The sequence below is a fragment of the Arachis ipaensis genome, chromosome B6 (genome assembly GCF_059453495.1).
Source record: "Arachis ipaensis isolate K30076 ecotype BB chromosome B6, ASM5945349v1, whole genome shotgun sequence".
In the NCBI taxonomy this organism is placed as follows: Eukaryota; Viridiplantae; Streptophyta; class Magnoliopsida; order Fabales; family Fabaceae; genus Arachis; species Arachis ipaensis.
Genome location: NC_142441.1, coordinates 105,885,154 through 105,907,435, shown reverse-complemented (window position 1 = coordinate 105,907,435; position 22,282 = coordinate 105,885,154). Strand labels below are relative to the sequence as shown.

Here is a 22,282-nt window from a genome sequence, read left to right as displayed (position 1 = left end):
AGAAAATGAAAAAGATTTGATTTTTTTGAAAAAATTTTGAAAAGATAGGATTTTTAAACTAAAAATTTTGACTTGACTAATAAGAAACAAATAAATTTTAAAACTTTTTGACTAAATCAATTCAAAATTTTCGAAATTTATGAGTAAATAAGAGAAAGATATTTTTTTTAATTTAATGAAGAAGGTGAAAAACAACAAAATAATGCAAAACATAAAAATTTAGGATCAAAACTGATAATGCATACAAGAACACTTTGAATATCAAGATGAACATCAAGAACACTTTGAAGATCAAGATGAACATCAAGAACTTATTTTTGAAAAATTTTTAAGAACAGAAAAATATGCAAGACACCAAACTTAGAAAATTTCAAACTTTAGACACTAATAATTCAAAAATGCATATGAAAAATAAGAAAAGACACAAGGCAAGAAAATGCAAAGATTAAATAAAGAAAATCATTAAGAACAACTTGAAGATCATGAGGAACACATGCATGAATTTTTCGAAAATTTTTAGAAAAATTAAAAAGGATGCAATTGACACGAAACTTAAAATTTGACACTAAACTCAAACAAGAAACACAAAATTTTTGGTTTATTTTTTCCGAAAATTATTTTGGGAAGAACGAAAAAGAAGAAAATTTTTTTTTTGTATTTTTTTTTCGAAAATAAGAAATAAAAAGCTTAAAATTAAAATAAAATTACCTAATCTGAACAACAAGATGAACCGTCAGTTGTCCAAACTCGAACAATCCCCGACAACGGTGCCAAAAACTTGGTGCACGAAATTGTAATTCATATTTTTCACAACTCCGATGCAACTAACCAGCAAGTGCACTGGGTCGTCCAAGTAATACCTTACGTGAGTAAGGGTCGATCCCACGGAGATTGTCGGCTTGAAGCAAGCTATGGTCATCCTTGTAAATCTCAGTCAGGCGAATTCAAATGATTTTGAGATTTTGATAATTAAAATATAATTAAAACAGAAAATAAGTAGAAATACTTATGTAATTCATTGGTGGGATTTCAGATAAGCGCATAGAGATGCTTTGTTACTTCTAAACCTCTGCTTTTCTACTGCCTTCATCCAATCATTCATACTCCTTTCCATGGCAAGCTGTATGTTGGGGGATCACCGTTGTCAATGGCTACTGTCCGTCCTCTCAGTGAAAATGGTCCGGCTACGGGTTACGTAGGGCTAATCATCTGTCGGTTCTCACTAGTGTTGGAATAAGATCCATTGATCCTTTTGCGCACTATCACTGCGCCCAACAGTCATGAATTTTGAAGCTCGTCACAGTCATCCCATCCCAGATCCTACTCGGAATACCACAGACAAGGTTTAGACTTTCCGAATCTCAAGAATGCTGCCAATTGATTCTAGCTTATACCACGAAGACTTTGATTTTACGGAATTGAAAGGCTCTATTGTCAGGAGAGGCAGTCATGCGTCGTGAACCAGGAATCCAAGAGATACACACTCAAGCTCTCACAGATAGAACAGAGGTGGTTGTCAGGCACGCGTTCATAAGGGAGAATGATGATGAGTGTCACGGATCATCACATCCATCAGGTTAAAGTACGAATGAATATCTTAGAACAAGAATAAGAGTGAATTGAATAGAAAAACAATAGTACTTTGCATTTATTCATGAGGAACAGCAGAGCTCCACACCTTAATCTATGAGGTGTAGAAACTCCACCGTTGAAAATACAAAAGTGATGAAGGTCCAGGCATGGCCGAATGGCCAGCCCCCTAAACGTGATCAAGAGATCAAAAGTGATACAGAGATAGTCTCAAAAATGATCTAAAGATGAAAATACAATAGTAAAAGTTCTTATTTATAATGAACTAGTAGCCTAGGGTTTACAGAAATAAGTAAATGATGCAGAAATCCACTTCTGGGGCTCACTTAGTGTGTGCTTGGGCTGAGCATTGAAGCTTTTTTGTGCATAGGTTGTTCCTGGAGTTAAACACCAGCTTTGGTGCCAGTTTGGGCGTTTAACTCCAATTCTGGTGCCAGTTTGGGCGTTTTACGCCAGGAATTTTAGGCTGACTTTGAACGCCAAGTTGGGCCATCAAATATCGGGCAAAGTATGGACTATTATATATTTCTGGAAAGCTCAGAATGTCTACTTTCCAACACAATTGAGATCGTGCCAATTGGGCTTCTGTAGCTCTAGAAAATTCACTTCAAGTGCAGGGAGGTCAGAATCCAACAGCATCTGCAATCCTTTTTCAGCCTCTGAATCAGATTTTTGCTCAGGTCCCTCAATTTCAGCCAGAAAATACCTGAAATCACAGAAAAATACACAAACACATAGTAAAGTCCAGAAATGTAATTTTTATTTAAAAACTAATAATTATATACTAAATCTAACTAAATCATACTAAAAACTACCTAAAAACAATGCTAAAAAGCGTATAAATTATCCGCTCATCAACCGACTAACCATCCACTCTGATACCACTTATTAGACCGCCGTGGAGAGATCTCGATCATTGGAGAGACTTTTGGGAGGAACTAAGTGAGAGAACATAAGATAAGAAGACACTATATTTAACTAGGTTTTGAGTTGGATGTGGTGTCTTCTCATTTTATGTTCTGTCACCTGGTTCCTCTTTGAAGTCTCCCTGATGGTTAAAAGCTATCCAGGACGGCCCAACAAGTAGTATCAGCGTTGATGGTTAATCGGTCTTGTGGTTTACAGAGTACTCATGGCGACGTATCGAAAATCTTTCCGGCGAAGGTGGTCCGGATAGCGTGTCCTGCAATGTTGTGTGTCAGTGTGATAGACGAATACTTATATGTGATGGAGGAGTTAGAAAGAGGAGAAGTTAATGCTCGATGTGGAATCTCACACTTGAGGGGGAGATTATTAAGTAGCAAGTGTGAGTTGTGCATTAAGTTAATCCCACATCAAAGAAAAAAAGAAAGAGTGAGGAGCTTATAATATGAGAGACCATTAACTTAACAACTTAAAGTTTTGAGATGGATGTGGTGTTAACTCATTTTATATTCTCTCACTTAGTTCTTCCCCGAAGTTTTTCCGATAGTCAAAAGCTCCCCAGGACAACCCAACAAGTAGTATCAGAGCCGATGGTCTTTCGGTCTGGTGGAGTGAGGAGTTTATAAGATGAGAGATCCATTAACTTAACACCTTAAATTTTTGAATTAGATGTGGTGTCATCTCATTTTATGTTCTCTCACTTTGTTCCTCCCTAAAGTCTCTTCGATGGTTAAAAGCTCTCCACGGTAGCCTACAAGTGGTATCAGAGCCGATGGTTAATCGGTCTGATGGTTTAGGGAGTATTCAAGATGAAGCATTAAAAGTTTCGGGAGTTAAGACTTAATGTGGAAGCTCACACTTGATGATGAGATTGTTAATATTGTAAATGTGTGGAGTACATTAACTTGACACCTTTTAAGATTTTGAGTTAGATGTTATATCTTCTTATTTTATGCTTTCTCACTGAGTTCATCCACAAGTCTTCCCGGTGGTTAAGAGAATCTACTAACCATTTTATATCTAATGGAATTTATAATAAATAGAATCTACTAACTTTTTTGCAATCAAGTCCAATTTGAAATTAGATATATAATTGCATGTATAATGTCCAATTGTTGCATTAATATCCTTTGGACCTATCTTATTTGTATATGCCAAATAATGCGCCAAAATTTATAAGACACAAGTTTAAGCTTCAAAAAAGTATTTTCATTAGAGACAATAATAAATAGTTTACCTTTTAAAAATGAAAAACATCCCTGAAAATTGAATAACATATGTGAAAGTGGGAAATGCTACCTGATAAGGGGATAAAGCCCTTCTCTTTGGTTTTATGCAACTTTCTTTTTATTGAGAATCAAAAGGGATGAAATTCCAAAAAACTCCAGGTACTCTATGTTTCTTTGCATTTATTTCAACAATAATTGCATTTTTTCGGAAGAGATTGTTGGACGAAACTCTTAATTTTATTTTTGGATAACTATTTCCCCGCTTGATGCATAAGGATCTATGAATAATACAAAACAAAAGAATAATATAAAAGGAAATCAAAACCAAAATTGATGCTTAGAGAGGATGAAGCCACATTAACATACAAAACAATATTTACAACTATTAAACCGTTTGGTTCAAAAGAGTAATTAAGCATCCTGTAAGAAGACACTTGAACTATCAATAAAAGCAGATAACACTTGAAAAAAAAATACAAATTCAACCCATTCAGGCCAACCCAAACAACAATAAAGAAACATATACATATAGCCTATCGTATAGTTTCTTGGAATATCTATAAAATTAACGATAGTAATATTTGACAGAAGTAAAACATAGCTGACATTGCTCAGTAATTCTTCTCGAATAGATTTACAAGCAAGGTAGATTTTGTTCAAAATTTGTGCCATCTCCGATAGAAAATAAGGATGGGGTATGATAATGTTAAATTTAATTATTTCATAATGGCCTGAAATTAAATAGTAATCCTTCTGAGTCTTTTCTAATATATTTACAAATGATAATCTCTAAGTAAATTGTCCTGAAATACATCCTTACCTTCACATAAATGAATTACTTTAGAGTTTAGAGTATAAAATGTACGGATATACATCCTCAACTGAACGAATGGCTTTAGCCACAAGTGGTATACTCATGAGTTAGGTTTGGAAGTCTCAAATCAGAACAATTAATTTGTCGACGCTCTTGTATTTCCAAAATAGAGGCATTCTCCTGTAAAGGTGAAATTGATTAATATCCAATACACGATTAATAAGTGTAGATTACGCATGTCTCATTTATAACGCAAACAATTGAAAGCTAATGCAGATAAGATCAAGAATGTACTTAACTATATCTTAGTCAATTAGAAGGCTAAACTTTATTCCTGTTATGCATGGAAAGAGATTATCATCCATGGTGGTTAGGCTGTTTTCCCACCTCTTGCTCCAAGAGAACTAACTATATAAGAAGCTACTATATCAGCTACATCCTCTTCAAGGACAAGCCCTTTCTACAATGAGCCTCTTAAACCAGCTCATCACTGTTAGAGAGGTAAGGCCCAGAGCGGCGTAGAAGTATAGGATAAGAGTATTATCTTATACCACTATAAATCACCCACACCACAACGATTAAAATACTATACCATGATGATAACTCATGTGTCTTCTCTTGTCTATCGTTCACTTGGGTGCAGGAAATATAGATGAACAAAATATTAGAATTTAATTGCCAATGTGCGCCTCTTTTCTTTCTTGTAGTTTAATGAGTCAAATGCATCATATGAATTGGTTGGCATGAATGCAATCAGTGCACAAAATAAAAAAAAATTCACATGCATGAGTAATATACAAACCTTGCTATTAAAGGCAAAATGTGAAGAATTAATGGTTATGGTTATGGTAATTAAGGTAATGAAAATTACAAATGAAGAAACAATCAAGTAATGAAAATGATGTGGACAATTCCCTTAAATATTCCTTCAGTACAATCACTTAGTTTGTTCACTTGTTAACAGACAAAATTTTTTATTATCTTAAGAACAAACTAATAAAAATGTATCTGAATTATTTTGGTATGGACAAAAATGTCTTTGAATTTTATTATTAACTAAAATATTTTTAAATTATTTAAAAACAGGGTTAACCACAAAAAATATTCCCGAATTATTTAAATACTGACAAAAATACACTCAAATTTTACTATCGATAAAAGTTGCTTCAAATAATTTAAAAATACAACAATGATACCCAATAGTAAATATATATTTTTAAAAAATACCTTAGAGATTGAATTTTTATGCAATTTTTTGCAAGCATGATTATAAAAATAAGATATTATTATACATAAAATTTGGTGATTTTTCATTAAGTATATATTTTTTTATATTTTTTGTTGTTAACAACCAATAATACTTTTAAAAAATTACAAAATAATATATACTTAACAAAAATCACCGAATTTTAAGAATAATAATATCTTTTTTTTAATCATACTTGCAAAAAATTGCATCAAAATTCAATCTCTAATGTATTTTTTGAGAAATACATATTTAATATTAGTTTTTTTGCAAGATTATCTAACATTAAATATGTATTTCTCAAAAAATACATTAGAAATTGAACTTTGATACAATTTTTTGCAAACATGATTAAAAAAATGAGATATTATTATCCTTAAAATTTGGTGATTTTTCGTTGAGTATATATTTTTTTGTAATTTTTTTGTTAATAAATAATAATACTTTTAAAAATTCACAAAAAAATATATACTTATAAAAAATTACCAAATTTTAAGAATAATAATATCTCATTTTTTTAATTATGCTGGTAAAAAATCACATCAAAATTCAATCTCTAAAGTATTTTTTAAAATATATATATATATATATATATATATATATATATATATATTTACTATTGGGTATTGTTGTTGTGTTTTTAAATTATTTAAAGGCATTTTTTTCGATAATAAAATTTGGGTGTATTTTTGTTAGCATTTAAATAATTTGGGAGCGTTTTTGGTGATTAACCTTTAAAAATATGATAAAAATTTACACGGGTGAACTAACAGTGATGCGATAATTAGAGCTTCTTGTGTGGCAAGTGAGATTTTGACATTTAACAAATGAGCCACGTTATTCTTTTTCTTTAACAAAATAGATCTCCGATCATGGATGAATTTTTTTGACAGATTTTTAAAATATTAGAGAGTATTTTTGTCTAAAAATGCTATTCGTACACTAAAATTAGTTATTAAAATTAGCTATCAATATATTTTTATATAAATAAATGTGTGATTTAATTTATTTTTAATATGTATTTATATTCTAACATGTATTTTATACTTGTGGTTGATTTTAGTATATACGTAATATAATCTAATTTTGCTTATGACAAAATTTAGAGACATTTTTATCAAGATAATTCGAGTATATTTTTAATAATTTACCATTATCTTAATTAATCTTACCTTTATAATTTTATTATATATAAAAATAATAATAATAAATAGAAATCATATTCTATTAATAAATTATCTTAAGTTTAATAAAACAATAAGTTTTTTCCTTGAATGCCCGAATAACAGTATAAATTAAAAATTTGAATAATACAAAAATATATGATTCTGAAAATAAGATCGAATTGACCAGTCGAACCGGTTTAACCGAAAACCGACGGTATTAATAGTCCAGTCTTATATCCAAAACCGACAATTGAAGAATCGGCTAGAAACTGTTGAACCGGCCAAGAACCGGCCGGTTAGATCGGATCCGAAACTGGCCGGTTCTTACTAAACGATGCCGTTTTACTAAACAATAAACACCCTAATTTTTCAATTTTACCCTAGATCTCAGCAGCCTCCCCCTTCTTCCCCTGCCTCCAACTGTTGCTTCTCCTCTCCAACAACACCGTCGCCGCCTCTAACCACTCCGAGGTTCCCTGCGTCTCTGCTGGCGCCAGCCACTAGTTCGTCGGCGTTTGTCCAGCGCGCTGACCCTCACAACCCGCCGTTCTTCGACGGTGCGTTCGACTTTGCATTCTCCGCAAGGCTCGACGAGGCGCTGTTCCCGGCGAGATTCGCTACAGAGATGGATCCCCGTGTCAGGTCTGGTGGCTCGTGTGTTGTCGCCGTCGCGAGTGCGGGGATGATAAGGTGAGGGAGGTCGTTTATCTGTTCAGTAATGTTACCTTGGTTGGAATGAGAATGACAAGTATTGTTATGCAAACTTCTTGGTTGATGCTTGATTTTTCAGTACTTACTGGGTTTTTCACTTAATTAATTGGAATGCTTCCTCGTCCACTGGGTTATGTAACAATTAATTGTCAATTTTAGTTGTGTCATTCCTTTAATAATTATTTGGCAAAAGAATTTCTCTTATTGCTCAAAAGAATTCCTTTCATTATCTAATATCCATACAAGGAAAACATAATTTAAACCGTATGGGTAGTAATTTTGTACTTCTTTCTCTGTTGCAGCATTACACATTGTTTGAGTGAAAGTTTGGATCAGTAAATTGCATAACCAAAATAATCTATGTGATTGCTGTGTATAATCTTTAGTCTATTTCTTATATTTTTCATTTTACAAAGATAAGTTTATTTTTCTTTTTAAGTCTTACACTAATTCTCACTCGTTAGTACTTGTTTCAAATGAATATAACTAAGTTGAAGTGAATTATTCATGTCACTGTATAAAGGTTCGAGCTGGAATAGTTGGATACCCTAATGTTGGAAAGTCATCATTGATAAACCTAAGCGAAGAATGTGCCCTGCAGACCCCAGACCAAGAGTTACCCTAATTGTTCATGAAATTGTATTCTGTTAAAGTTGAAACTAATGGCTTCTAATGTTGAGTTCTTAACAAGTTTTTGCGAATTTTGATGATTGATAACAAATTTTTATGTTGGCATTTAATATTTAAATATTTCTTTTTACTATTTAACTTTTGAGTTTGTATTTTGATAAGATCATATAGCTTTAGTTGATGATATTTCATGTAGTGTTTTAAATTTGGAAGATATTTTAAGATTTATATTAGAATATAATTATATTTTAGAATGTTTATTTATAATTTATTTATTATTTTATTCTAAAATGATTTTTCCAGTTGAATCACGGTTGGACCGGTTGGATCAGTGAACCAGTGACTAAAACGGTTTGATGACCAGTAGTGAGTAGTAGCTGCTGGAACTCACTCTCACAGTCTCACTCCCTGCTGCTTAGACGCCGAAAAGACGGATTTGTCCTCACCTGGTTCTTCAGTGTTGCTAACTGAAATTGCAGCACGCTAACTTGTCTTCTCTTCACCATCTTGGCATCTTTTTCCAGAAAAAAGAAAAATAAAAAAAAGGGGATTTGGTAACCCTTGATGGAAATGGTGGTGATGCATGGTCGGGTAGTAAAGGTTGAAGCTGTGGAGGGAGACTTGCAGTGGTTCTGATTTCTGTTCATAATACTCTGATGTCATCCATGTCTGGAGAGAGTGAAACTGTGTCGTTTCAAGCTTCTGAAACTCAGAATACCATTCAAAGGATTCTACAATCATGCTCTAAAGTAAGATCAATCCCTTCTAAACCTCTAGACCTTTTTTCCTTTCATCTTTTTCCCTTTTCTTTGTTATTTAGTTAATTTGATTTGGTTTCAATTGAATGCTTGCATCATTTCTAAACTCGAATGAAATTAACAACTTTGATCAAGCTTAACACTTTGTTTTTGTTCATTTTTATTTAATCAAGCTAGAGCATAGATGAAGTAAGCAATTAAATTTATGAATCAAGAAAAAGAAAAGCTTTATAATGCGTTATTAGTTTATTAGATTTTAATGATTTTAGTATAGACCTAGTTTACTACTACAGTATAGGATTATGAGATACATTAGCTGAACTCACATAGTGGAAGAAGAATTTGTTATTGTTATAGTTGTTATGGTTTGGGGAGCAATAAATGAAAAGCATGTTTGATATGCTTTGATTTTTACACTTTGTAGCTGGTTGAGGCTGGCGATATCCATGAGTCTGACAGCACAATCTCAGAGCTTGTCAACTTCCTTGATTCTTTATCGGATGCCGCTCTTTCAGACCTAAACAATGAGCCTGCGCAGAATGATGCATTTGATGCTCTCACTGAGATCCATCAATATATATGTTCTCCTTCTCTTGCCCAGGTGAGGTTAAACTTCGGCCTTTCATTCATGTTTTGCAGCTACGATTTCTAAATTCTAAGTTAATAAAATAACATGAATAGAGAAATATGTCTATTGATAGCATCTTGTTGTTAGCTAAACAAGAACCTCTTATGGGTCTAGAAAAGGGAGATTAGGGATAGTATACTTTGCCTAAAGCCTAAAGCCTTAAACATTTTAATGTTTGGATCATGTATTATTTTAAGCTTGTAGTTTAGATGTGCGCTAATTTTGTAGTAATTCTTTTTTTTTTTTTTGAGTGACTTTCTGGATCATTTCTTCATTTGGTGTTGTGACAGGAAGCTGTTGATGCCCTTTCCTTTGAATTACCAAAGGCCGTCTCCAAGTTTGCTGGCATTTCGAACAGATTTTTAGACAAGGCAATCAGCATCATTGATCAGTTTCTAGAGAAATGTGGTCCAAGGGATATGCTTTCTATTCTTTGTAATGTGAGTTTATATGTTTTCTTAAGAGTAAATGTTTACGTTAGTCTTTCAAAGATACAAGCAACATCAGATTGTTTTTGCATTTACCAGAAATATCAACTTGATCCTCTAATGTTAATTGGATACCATCAGATTCGTGCTACAGAGACTTCCATGTCACTTCCAGAACCAACTAATGGCCTTAAGATAACATTGATGGACCAATTTGATGTATTTCTGAATGGAGAAGCAACCCGAAACATGTTTCTCTTCAGAAGACAAAAATGATCCTCTTGTTTCTTTATTTAATAGATGCTTCCTTTTTATATTTTTAAATGTCTTCTTGCCTCATAGCCAGAGTAGAAGGAGGTTACTTGAGTGAAATCATGCTTTATATGTATTCACTTGTGGACTATGTGCCAGTTCTTGTCACGGTGCCTCCTTCCTAGTTGACAATAGATGATTGGCAAACCAATCTCGATATAGAATCCGATGGTCAATAATACAGAGGGTACTAGAAAGGTGGGCAAAGAAGTCTCCAGATTTATTTATTTATTAGACCCCATCTCGTACCCCTGTCAACTCTTATTTATCTCTATTTCGCATCCTGCTAGTTCTTAACTTTTTATTTTCCGTTATATTTTGTGGGGTTTCTTGGCTTTTGAAGATCACTTTATATCCCATGGTATGGTATTTACATTAAAAAGAAAGTATCTGTTTTTCTCATGATCATATCATAGTTGACATGCAAAGAACTACAGTCAGTGCAAGTTTGATGTTTAATTTATTTTATTTTTGTTAATATCTTGATCCTATGTTTCTGTTAATCTAATTGGAACAGACAATAGGTTATTCAAGTAATATGACCAAGGCTGCCAGTTACATTGTTCCTCCGTTATCAGGGCTCTCAAAGGGTAATTTGTTGGCAGTAGTTACCTTGCTGATTCACTTCCAATGTAGTGTTTTGAAGGATTATTTTTTTTTTCTTGTTTCATTTAGCATGTGCAATGCATGATTGGACTCATTTAATGCATTTGGTTCTTCTTTGGTGTTTATGTTGAATCTAAGTTGTTCAGGGCTTGGTGTAAAGAATATACTCGTTCCTTTCTGCTCTTCAATTGTGGCTCTAAAGCTAGAGTTAAGTACGATCAATTGAGCTTTCTAAGCAAATGATGGGATCCTAAAAATGAATTTTTAAAAAATACATAAATGCTGCCAATCAGATTTCAGTTACATATCTAATAGAAGAATGATACCAGATATGAATTTCTTGCAACATAATGTTCTTTTGGCTTCAGCATTTGGAATTGTCTTTATGAGGGGGTTTTTTTTTTTATGGTTTTTGGGTTGAACATACGGTTTTGAATTGAGTTTCAGAGTTTGAGCAGGACTGCTAACTAATAAGCCTGAGTAAAAGTGTTTCTTAGGGTATGGTGGCATGATTTGGATGACAATCGATTATACTTCTTTTGGACGATAATAAGATACTTTTTTTTTTTTTTTTTGTATTTGAGATGATAGGTCGTTGAAATCTAAATATACTCTTCCAACACAGTGAGGAGTAAACAAGTCATAGCTTAGACTTGACTTTCATATCAAATCTAAAATCTTTGTCTAGGCCTTTAGCTTCAGCTTGATATTTAACCACACTTTCATATCCAGTTGTATTATATATGGCCTTGTTTATTTTATCATAAAAACCAGCGGATAACATTTCTTACCACTTAATATTAGTTTTGTATTGACTTGATGAAGTGTATTTGTTGATGAACTTCAAAGGCTAAATGTTAGTTTTGGGATGAGTATTTATGTCACACACACTGGCAATGATTTGGAGCCATATTACTTGCAAGCATTTGCTTATGCTTATTTCTTCTTTTCAGTCTTTACCTCCATCAAGAGGCGTCATTTTGAGCAAGTACAAGTGGCTGTTCCGATCATTCTTAATGTGTTGAAGGCTGTGGCTTTGGATTCAGATGACGCAGATGATGCAGAACTTGAGAGTGTATTTCACAGAGCTGTTGGGATTGCAAATTCTATATATGAAGTTTGCAATAAGTTGGTCTGTTAATTTGAAAGATTTGTTTCTCTTATTTGATAGGAAAATTCTAGCCACTGATTCCAATATTTGCCAGTGTTTTTTATTTTTATATTTTTTATTTTATTTTATATTTTTTTATTTTTTTTATTTTTTTTTTGCGACAGGACGGTGTTTCAAATGAGAAGCTCCGAGCTCTTCTTGGACTATATGTCCTCCAATGCCTGGTACTTGTCTCTGTACTGCACTTATTTGCATCTGTTTTCCCAACCACATTTTTTGGTAGATTTGTTGCTTTGACATAGTTTTAGCATCTATAATGTGATTTAATATGTTATTACTTATGTGCATCCTGTTTAGGCACTTCTTTCGGCCAGCATAAGCTATAAAGATTCCACCTGTCATTTGTTGGTGTTGGAACTGTCACAAATATCTTCATATTGTGGTTTAACATATATGAGTCTTTTAACTGCTTTCGATGTTGAGACTGTGGTTGGCTTTGTTTTTGGAGGTAGTAACGCTTGGGTTACCTTTTCTCGATTCTAAATTCATCAATGTTAAAGTAAATTTAACACCACTTCCTGACTTTTTTTTTTCTGTCATCAATTATCCAGAAGATAAAGATGCCCATATGAGTTGTTTGTCTCATGTCAAACATGGTGTTGCTCTTTCAGGTTTGTCTTCGAAACTATTGCTGTAATTGAACCCTAGTTTCTTTATCAATTTCCTTTTGCTAACCCATCAAATTCTGATTCTTGCAGTGGTATGGGGGCTTGTCTCAGAGGAGGTTGCTCATGCCACTAAAGAGAGTTTGGTTGCTATCAAGGATGACCTTCACAATAACCAGACCAAACGATGGCAAGCAATAGGAACATTAAAACATGTACTTTCCTTTGTCAATTTGCCATGGGAGCTAAAGAAACATACTATCAACTTCTTGCTTTGCATCACAGATGGATGCGTTTCCGGAGAATATCTTGGTGAACATTCTGAATGGTCATCTTATATGCCTAACATTTTCACAGCTTTGCAGGTTGTTTAATGCAGTTCTATTTTTTTCCCTTCTTTTTCTCTTTTTTAATCATTGCTTTATGTTTTACTTTCTCAATGGGGAAAGAAACACTGATATGTTCTACTGACATGTTCACACTTGAACAGGCTATTAAAATGGTTATCATGTATGCCCCAGAGCCAGAAGTAAGAAAAAAATCCTTTGCTTTGCTGAAAGCAGTGAGTTTCCGATACAAGACAATACCTTTCCAGTTTTTGATACTTTGTGCCATATGCATTATGAATTGTGCATGTGCTCGGATTGAAATGCATGATATTTTAACAACCTCTTTATTTTTTCTTTTTCTTTAGGAGATGTTTACTGGTAGTATGCTAATGTTGCTCAAACTAGGTACTCACTGATATTCCTGATACTCGAAGGTTTGACATTTTGAAAGCGTTGATTACAAATACAGACTCATCCTCCATGGTAATCTCTTTAAACAGAGTTTGACTAAGGTTCTTTGCTTAAATGCTCCCTTTGTTTTTGGTTATCTGTCACAATGTATGCAGATACATTGGATACATTGATCAAATGATGCTCAGAAAAGTTATGGTTATAGTTAAAAGGGAACATCGGGAGTAACTGTCAAAAGTTAAATCCTCCAATGGTGGTTCTGCATCTTTTTGCAGATTGCCATTTTCATCGATATTGTCAGGAGGGAAATGCACATGGAAGTTTGCAACAGTACATCCGTAAAAGAAGCCCCAGACTCTAATAATGAAACGCATCCCGATATGCCATTTTGGACTCCAAGTGTTCTTGAGTTGGTGGAGTTGGTTCTAAGGCCCCCACGTGGTGGACCTCCTTCCCTCCCTGATGCGAGTGATGCGGTATTATTCCTTCATGTTTCATCACTTTCGTGTGTTTTATTCTGGCAGCATGAATGAAGTGCATCTACCTTAATAGCATTCTTACGGCATTACGTATCATGCCCTACCCTACAGGTTTTGTCAGCTCTCAACCTATACAGATTTGTATTGATGACAGAATCTACAGGTAACATCAAAACGTATAGATCATAGCACAAGTTTACAATATCATGCCCTACCCTACAGGTTTTGTCAGCACTCAACCTATACAGATTTGTATTGATGACAGAATCTACAGGTAATATCAAAACGTATAGATCATAGCACAAGTTTACAATGTATAATTTTCGCATATGTAAAACTTAGTGGAATCCATAGATAGATGAATATATCTTAAACAAAGTAAGACTGCTTATATTGTTAGCGTGCCTAACAATGAGATGTTAAACTAGTAGTTTGTAAGAATTTCTCTAAAACGTCTATGATTTATCAGCTAATGCTCAGAGAGTAGTAGTTAATGAGTAGCAAACTATAGTCAACGAACCGTTTGAATGATGGATTTTTCTATAACAGGAAATAAGATTAACTTTTTATTAAAAAAGTGTAAACAATTTATGATATCACTTCATTGTCTGATCACGATGTTGATCCTGTCTAGTGGGACAAAATTTCGCTTTTTGCATATCTTTGTCGTTGGCAGATTCAATCAAACTTAAAAGTGAAGGTTTTGGTTCTTATTTGTATCAGGAAAGACAAACCGCACTGGAGTATTGTCTAGGAGCAATTTAGTGAAGGCCTACAATGAATGGCTGCTTCCTTTGCGCACCTTGGTGAGTGGGATTATGACAGAGAACAAGAATGATTATGATCAGCTTGCAGTTGACACTGTGTGTACCCTGAATCCACTTGAACCTGTTTTGTACCGTTGCATTGAGCTTGTAGAAGAGAAGCTTAAACAATCTACCACATAAGCTTTTCTTTTTCACCAAAGTTGTCCTCTTTCGTAAACATTCCCTGAATGAGAATATTTGGTTTCAATATTAATCCTCCTTGTAGATAAAGCCCTAGAACAACAACAACAACAATAATAATTGTAGAAGAGAATGAAGAGTGTAAAATGATCAATGGGAAAAGAAAAGAGGGGGTACTTAAAGTATCTCATTTTTTGTATGCTGAAAAAATAACGAGCTTCTTGTATTCTTTTGGCTCAATTTTAGTAATTTTTATTTTAAAATAAATAAACAAAATTCTATATTACACTTAATAATCATATTATATGTATACTAAAATCAGTTATTAGAATAGAATATATATTAAAATATAAAATATACATTAAAAAAATTAAATTTTAAATATTTATATACAAATATTTGGTGGTTGATTTTGGTGTGTAAATAATATTTTGTACACTTATATGTATGTTTAAAATTATTTATATTTTTATATTTTATTTTATTTTTATTAATTTACATTTTATTATTTATCTAAGCTAAAAATATCAAATTATTAATATTATTTTATGATAAAATATTATATTTGATTAATAGAAAGTGATATTTTATTAAGTTTAACAATTTAAAATAAATTACACATCGTTTTTTATTGTTTTATTACTGTACTTCATCTTGAAATATCAAAACTATGTTCTCATTGCGTTTCTATATCCATGGAAGAATATATTATTTCTATTAAAAAGAAATTATAACATTGAGTAATTTTTAAAGCGTCCAAAATAAAAATTACGAAAGAGTTAAAAATAATATTAGTATAAAAATAGTTATTTTTATTAATGTAATATTATATAATTGGATATGTATAAAACTGCTTTATAGTTTATACTAACATTCCACCAAAATTAAATACCATAAAGATTGTTGATTTTGTAACCATTTTGTTTTTCGATTTTTCTATTAACTTTCTGCAATAACAATATTTCTTTATAAAGTTTTGAAACAAATATAAAATATTTAAGCTTAAATAAGTTTTGAATGTTATAAAATTCATAATTTGCAGACACAATATTGATGTCTCTTAGTGTAACCAAGTTTTCTTTTGTTACCATAAACAAGACAAGATCCATGGTCTAGGGTATTCAAACATGGATTAAGTTTCAAATTACGTTGTCTCAGTTAGTAAACTCAAAATGTAATAGGCACAATGCTTCATTTGAAAGAAGGATTACTTCTCAGTTCTTTTTAATGGCAAACCTGCTTTTACAATACATGAAAAAAAGAAGCCCCATCAATAATGAAAGCAGAAACACAACAATGAAAGGGGAAAAAAAAGGAAAAGGCTCACCAGCTAGCCTTTTTCATTATGGCCTTAAAACTATTTTCTTTTTAAGCTTGGGAAGCTGATGCAATGACTTCGCTGGTGCTGAGAAATCCATAAATATCTTTAAAAATCTGATTAGTGCTTCCCTTATAAATATCATAAGATGTCATCATCCTATTGGATATAATAACCATAAAACTAGTTGGTGAATTCTATGATAGGACATACTTTTATCTTCTATGGAAACAATAAGGAGGTGCTCATATTAAATCAAAATGAAAATCACCATGTTTGAAAGATTGCTGAACATATAATCGAATTTGCAATTGAATTACTTATCCAAGACAGATCTCACTCAGTCACTTGCTTATTGAACATATAATCATCAATTGAGAAATGAGTTTGTTATATACTTAAGAAGACAACTTTCACCTCCAAAAAGCATTAGTAATGATATTGATTTATATCAACAACAGATGGCATGCCTTTACCGATGGGACAAGATTATCAAACATTAAAAAATGAGTAATTATTAATTAATTTAAAAAATCCTACCAACCATTTGAAATTATATAAAATGTGATTCAGAATCTGCCATCTTTATAAAAAATCTATACAATATCTATACAATAATCACTTTTTATTTTATATACAAGAAAAATAATGTTTTATAAAATGGTAAATCTCACTGATGTGTCGATCCTTATTTTTAAAAGAAAAAAATGATACTTATTTTAGAGTTAAAAATACTTGTACATTGAAATACTAAAAAACTACCTTGTAAATTTTGTTCCTTGAAAATAGAATTGTATTCACCAACCAGATAACATTATCTTCAGTGGATATATAATCTCAAGCTGTCCGCTTGCCCCAATGGGTGGATAGTTTCCCCATGCCAATGCATCAAGGATGCCTTCCAGTCGCAGATCATCTTTGACTCCAACCTTAGCAGATTGTATAAAGGAACTACCAGGATTTTGTTTAATAAGATTCAAGAATTTCAACAAGATTTCTAAAGGCTACCATAACCTGATCTTTGCTAAAACTAAAGTATGTGGCTGGAATAATAAATGTGAAAACTAATAGAAAAGCATGTTTGTACAAAGGGAAATAAAATAGATGCATGTTATCTTTGTCTTGCCATGCCCATTCTATTTAACCCTGCAAACTCTCCACTAACTGACAAGTTGTCGGCAACAAAACGCAAATGCTTATGAAGGATTGTCTTGTCAGTATCTGTTGTCGCAGATGCCGAATTCTATGTTTGAAATCAGATGATAGAAAGGAAATATACAATACTACGGATTTTAATTGGAACTTTTAAAAAAAAGAGAATTAAAAGTATAAACACCTGGAGAAAATATTGCCGCCCTGCATCAATTCCATGATCCCATGTAAGTTTTAATCTTTTCCTTCCCACCCTAATTTTGAAAGTAAAAGTCTAACAGACATAGGTACTTGTAGCAAAATAGAAGGCAAATAGATCACCTTGAGTTATTTATCCTTCATATCTACTTTATAACTACCTTTTTCCCATAGTATCTTTATCATTCAACTCAATAATTATCATCCAAACAAATGGTTAAAAAGAGATTTTTCAAATTGAATTATTGAATACAAGTATTTATGGCTTATTACAAATTAAATATTAATCCCATAATGACTTGAAATTAAATATTAATCCTTCATTGTCTTTTCTAATATACTTACAAATGATAATCCCTAAATAAATTGTCCTAAAATGCATCCTCACCTTCACAGAAATGAATAATATTAGAGTATAAAATGTACGAATATATACATCTTCAACTGAACAAATGGCTTTAGAGCCACAAATGGTATACTCATGAATTAGGTTAGGATGTCCCAAATTAGAACAATCAACCTATTGACGTTCTTATATTTCCAAAATAGAGAAATTAACTACTTTTTTCCTTTTTTTTTTGAAGTACAACTACTTTTTTTCCTTAGTTTCTTTATCATTCAACTCAATAACTATCATCCAAACACATGGTTAAAAGGAAATTTTCTAAATTGAATTATTGAATGCAAGTATTTATGGCTTATTACAAATTAAATATTCAATTAATTAATAATGCTCTAAGAAGAAGCCAATAAGCGACTTTTTATTATACAGTTGATTCCTAATCCCTCTATACATCCAACAAAAAAATCCAGTGCACTAAAACTACATCCAAATCATAGTAAAGAAAGTCAAATTAAAGATAGTAATATTTGGCAGAAGCAAAACATAACTTACCTTACTCGGTAATTCTTCTCGAATAGATTTACAAGCAGGGCAGATTTTGTTCAAAATTTGTGCCATCTCTGATAGGAAACAAGGATGGGGTATGGTAATGTTAAATTTAATTATCTAAAAATGGTCAAATAAAATATTAATCATTCACTGTTCTTTCCAGTATACTTACAAATGATAATTCCTAAATAAATTGTCCTGAAATACATCCTTACCTTTACAGAAATGAATGACTTTTGAATATTAAATGTACGGATATATACAACCTCAACTGAACGAATGGCTTTAGAGCCACAAGTGGTGCACTCATGAGATAGGTTTGGATGTCCCAAATAAGAACAATTAACCTGTCGACGCTCTTGTATTTCCAAAATAGAGAAATTAACTACTTTTTTCCCTTAGTTTTCTTATCATTCAACTTAATAACTATCATCCAAACACAAGGTTAAAAGGAAATTTTCAAATTGAATTATTGAATGCAAGTATTTATGGCTTATTACAAATTAAATATTTAAATAATTAATAATGCTCTAAGAAGAGGCCAATAAGCGACTTTTTATTATACAGTTGATTCCTGATCCTTCTATACATCCAACAAAGAAACCCAGTGCATAACCAACTTGGGTTGGTCGAGTGGTCAGCTCACTCGTCCGCTTAAGCAAGTGTCGGGGGTTCGAATCCCGCCTTGTGTATGTAGTAACCCATTGGCCAGCGGCAGACCCTTAAATGGAGCTCAGATTCGCGACGGATTAGTCCTTGACTTGTCATTTGGTAGAAGTAAAACATAGCTGACCTTGCTCGGTAATTCTTCTCGAATAGATTTACAAGCAAGGCAGATTTTGTTCAAAATTTGTGCCATCTCTGATATAAATAAGGATGCGGTATGGTAATATTAAATTTAATTATCCCATAATAGCTTGAAATTAAGTATTAATCCTTCACTATCTTTTCTAGTATACTTACAAATGATAATCCCTAAATAAATTATCCTAAAATACATCATCACCTGCTCAGAAATGAATGACTTTAGAGTATAAAATGTATGGATATACATCCTCAACTGCACGAATGGCCTTAGAGCCACAACTGGTGCACTCATGAGTTAGGTTTGGAAGTCCCATATCAGAATAATTAACCTGTCAATGCTTTTGTATTTCCAAAATAGGGCAATAAACTACTTTTTTTCCCTTAGTTTCTTTATCATTCAACTCAATAACTATCATCCAAACACATGGTGAGAAGGAGATTTTTCAAATTAAATAATTGAATGCAAGTATTTATGCCTTATTACAAATTAAATATTAGATTAATTAATAACACTCTACGAAGAGGCCAATAAGTGACTTTTTATTATACATTTTATTTCTGATCCCTCTATACATCCAACAAAGAAATCCAGTGCACTAAAACAACATCCAAATGATAGTAAGAAAAGTAAAATTAACGATAGTAATATCTGGCAAAAGTAAAACATAACTGACCTTGTCGGTAATTCTTCTCGAATAGATTTACAAGCAGGGCAGATTTTGTTCAAAATTTGTTCCATCTCCGATAGGAAATAAGGATAGGGTATTAAATTTAACTATCCCATAATATCTAGAAATTAAATAATAATCCTTCACTGTCTTTTCTAATATACTTACAAATGATAATCCTAAATAATTGTCCTGAAATAGATCCTTCACAGAAATGAATGACTTTAGAGTATAAAATGTATGGATATACATCCTCAACTGAACAAATGGCTTTAGAGCCACAAATGATGCACTCATGAATTAGGTTTAGAAGTCCCAAATCAGAACAATTAACTTCTCGACGTTCTTGTATTTCCAAAATAGAGCAACTAACTACTTTTTTCCTTTAGTTTCTTTATCATTCAGCTCAATAACTATCATCCAAACACATGGTTAAAAGAAAACTTTTCAAATTGAATTAGTGAATGCAAGTATTTATGGCTTATTACAAATTAAATATTCAATTAATTAATAATGCTCTAAGAAAAGGCCAATAAGCGACTTTTTATTATAAAGTTGATTCCTAATCCCTCTATACATCCAACAAAGAATTTCAGTGCACTAAAACTACATCCAAATCATAGTAAAAAAAAAGTAAAATTAACGATAGTAATATTTGGCAGTAGTAAAACATAGCTGACCTTGCTCGATAATTCTTCTCGAATAGATTTACAAGCAGGGTAGATTTTGTTCAAAATTTGTGTCATCTCCGATAGGAAATAAGGATGGGGTATGGTAATGTTAAATTTAATTATCCCATAATGGCTTGAAATTAAATATTAATCCTTCACTATCTTTTCTAGTATACTTACAAATGATAATTCCTAAATAAATTGTCCTGAAATACATTCTCACCTTCACAGAAATAAATGACTGTAGAGTATAAAATGTACGGATATACACCTCAACTGAATGAATGGCTTTAGAGCCACAAGTGGTGAACTCATGAGTTACGTTTGGAAGTCCCAAATCAGAACAATTAACATGTCGACGCTCTTGTATTTCCAAAATAGAGCAATTAACTACTTTTTTCCCTTAGTTTGTTTATCATTCAGCTCAATAACTATCATCCAAACACATGGTTAAAAGGAGATTTTTCAAATTGAATTATTGAATGCAAGTATTTATGGCTTATTACAAATTGGTAAGATTTTCGAAATCCCTACTCCAGTTTCCATCCTTATTTTTGTGATTTTGCTTGTTTAGAGGTGATCTAGAATTTGATTATTGTTGGATTTTATCCCTAATATCGTTGGGTAAGGTAAGTCTCTTCAAACTCTTGTGGTTTGATGTTTTGGATTAGCCCTAGTGATGATTTTATATATTATATGATGTTAGATTGAGATTTGGTGTTTGTTAAAGTGAGCTTGGTGGTTTTGGAGCTTTGAGATTGAGTTTGGTGTTTTGAGTTGCATGGGAATCGGCTAAGGTATAGTTTCGATTTTCTTTATGTAATATGTAATGTTTCTAGACACTTAGGCTAGTTGACCTTAAGATAGGTTTAAATAAAATGTATGTTTGTTTGGGTTGTGTTTGTAGCATATGTATGTTATGGAGAATGAACAAAATGTATGTGTTGAGGTATGATTGTAGTGGATTCTAATATGATGATGATTGATGATTTATGATGATAAATAGTGTTAATTATGAATTGTTGGGATTGATGATTAATTATGTTGAAGGGAATTGATGGTAGCCAAGAATGATTAATGATGAGCATTGATGATATGTTGAGTTTTGATATAGAACGATGATAATGGGATTAAATGTATGAGAGATTTGATATATGTAATATTGATGACTTTTGGAAATATTGAATTGTAATATTGAGGAGCTTTGTTGTGTTTTAGGTTGAATTTGGGGTTAGTTGGGGTGTTTATTAAAATGGTGTAAGTGATTGAATGATTGAAAAATAATTGGAGAGTGTTTGCTATGGATATTTGGGTTGTTTTGAGTGTGTTTGATTTGGTTTGGTTTAGAAGTTTTGGAAAAACTAGAGAATTGTCACTTTTGGTAAAAATCTATTTTTGGTGAATTTTAGCGGATCATAACTTGAGCCTCAGATATTGAAATTGAATGATTTTTATTTTAAATTAAAGATTATTTCAAGAGCTTCAAAATGATATAAAGTTTGAGAAAAATGGAGTTTCGTAAAGGAAGTTATGATCATTTAAAGTTTGGTATTTTAAAATTGGAATTCTGTAGCTTTAAATTTTCTGAGTCT

General features: G+C 32.1%; 1 protein-coding gene and 1 long non-coding RNA gene across 4 annotated transcripts; one reads left to right on the top strand and one right to left on the bottom strand.

Moving 5' to 3' along the window:
- Positions 1–7,327: 7,327 nt before the first annotated feature.
- On the top strand, positions 7,328–15,131 carry LOC107604674 (aberrant root formation protein 4). Of its 2 annotated transcripts, XM_088489897.1 has the most exons (16): positions 7,328–7,659; positions 8,614–9,059; positions 9,493–9,669; positions 9,987–10,136; positions 10,954–11,026; positions 11,996–12,174; positions 12,318–12,377; positions 12,511–12,661; positions 12,765–12,824; positions 12,912–13,033; positions 13,104–13,130; positions 13,309–13,380; positions 13,553–13,630; positions 13,834–14,034; positions 14,149–14,200; positions 14,761–15,131. In XM_088489897.1, the coding sequence occupies exons 2-16, from the start codon at positions 8,967–8,969 to the stop codon at positions 14,982–14,984; spliced, it is 1,719 nt and encodes a 572-aa protein (XP_088346023.1). In that variant the 5' UTR covers positions 7,328–7,659; positions 8,614–8,966; the 3' UTR covers positions 14,985–15,131. The 2 variants fall into 2 exon arrangements, with proteins under 2 accessions (XP_088346023.1, XP_016161805.1); XM_016306319.3 differs by having other exon boundaries at positions 12,912–13,183.
- LOC110263407 (uncharacterized) lies at positions 14,892–17,627 on the bottom strand. 2 transcript variants are annotated; one of them, XR_015885833.1, is made up of 3 exons: positions 17,065–17,627; positions 16,312–16,461; positions 14,892–15,027 (listed from the first exon to the last, which is right to left on the bottom strand). It is a non-coding gene; the product is annotated as an uncharacterized LOC110263407 (long non-coding RNA). The 2 variants fall into 2 exon arrangements; XR_015885834.1 differs by having other exon boundaries at positions 16,312–16,389.
- Positions 17,628–22,282: the final 4,655 nt, after the last annotated feature.

Excerpts from the sequence above, each read along its gene's own strand:
- LOC107604674 (XM_016306319.3), top strand. The coding sequence starts at position 8,967 with ATGTCATCCATGTCTGGAGAGAGTGAAACTGTGTCGTTTCAAGCTTCT. Across the intron at positions 11,027-11,995 it reads GTTATCAGGGCTCTCAAAGG|TCTTTACCTCCATCAAGAGG; the intron begins GTAATTTGTTGG and ends TCTTCTTTTCAG. Across the intron at positions 12,662-12,764 it reads GGTTGGCTTTGTTTTTGGAG|AAGATAAAGATGCCCATATG; the intron begins GTAGTAACGCTT and ends TCAATTATCCAG.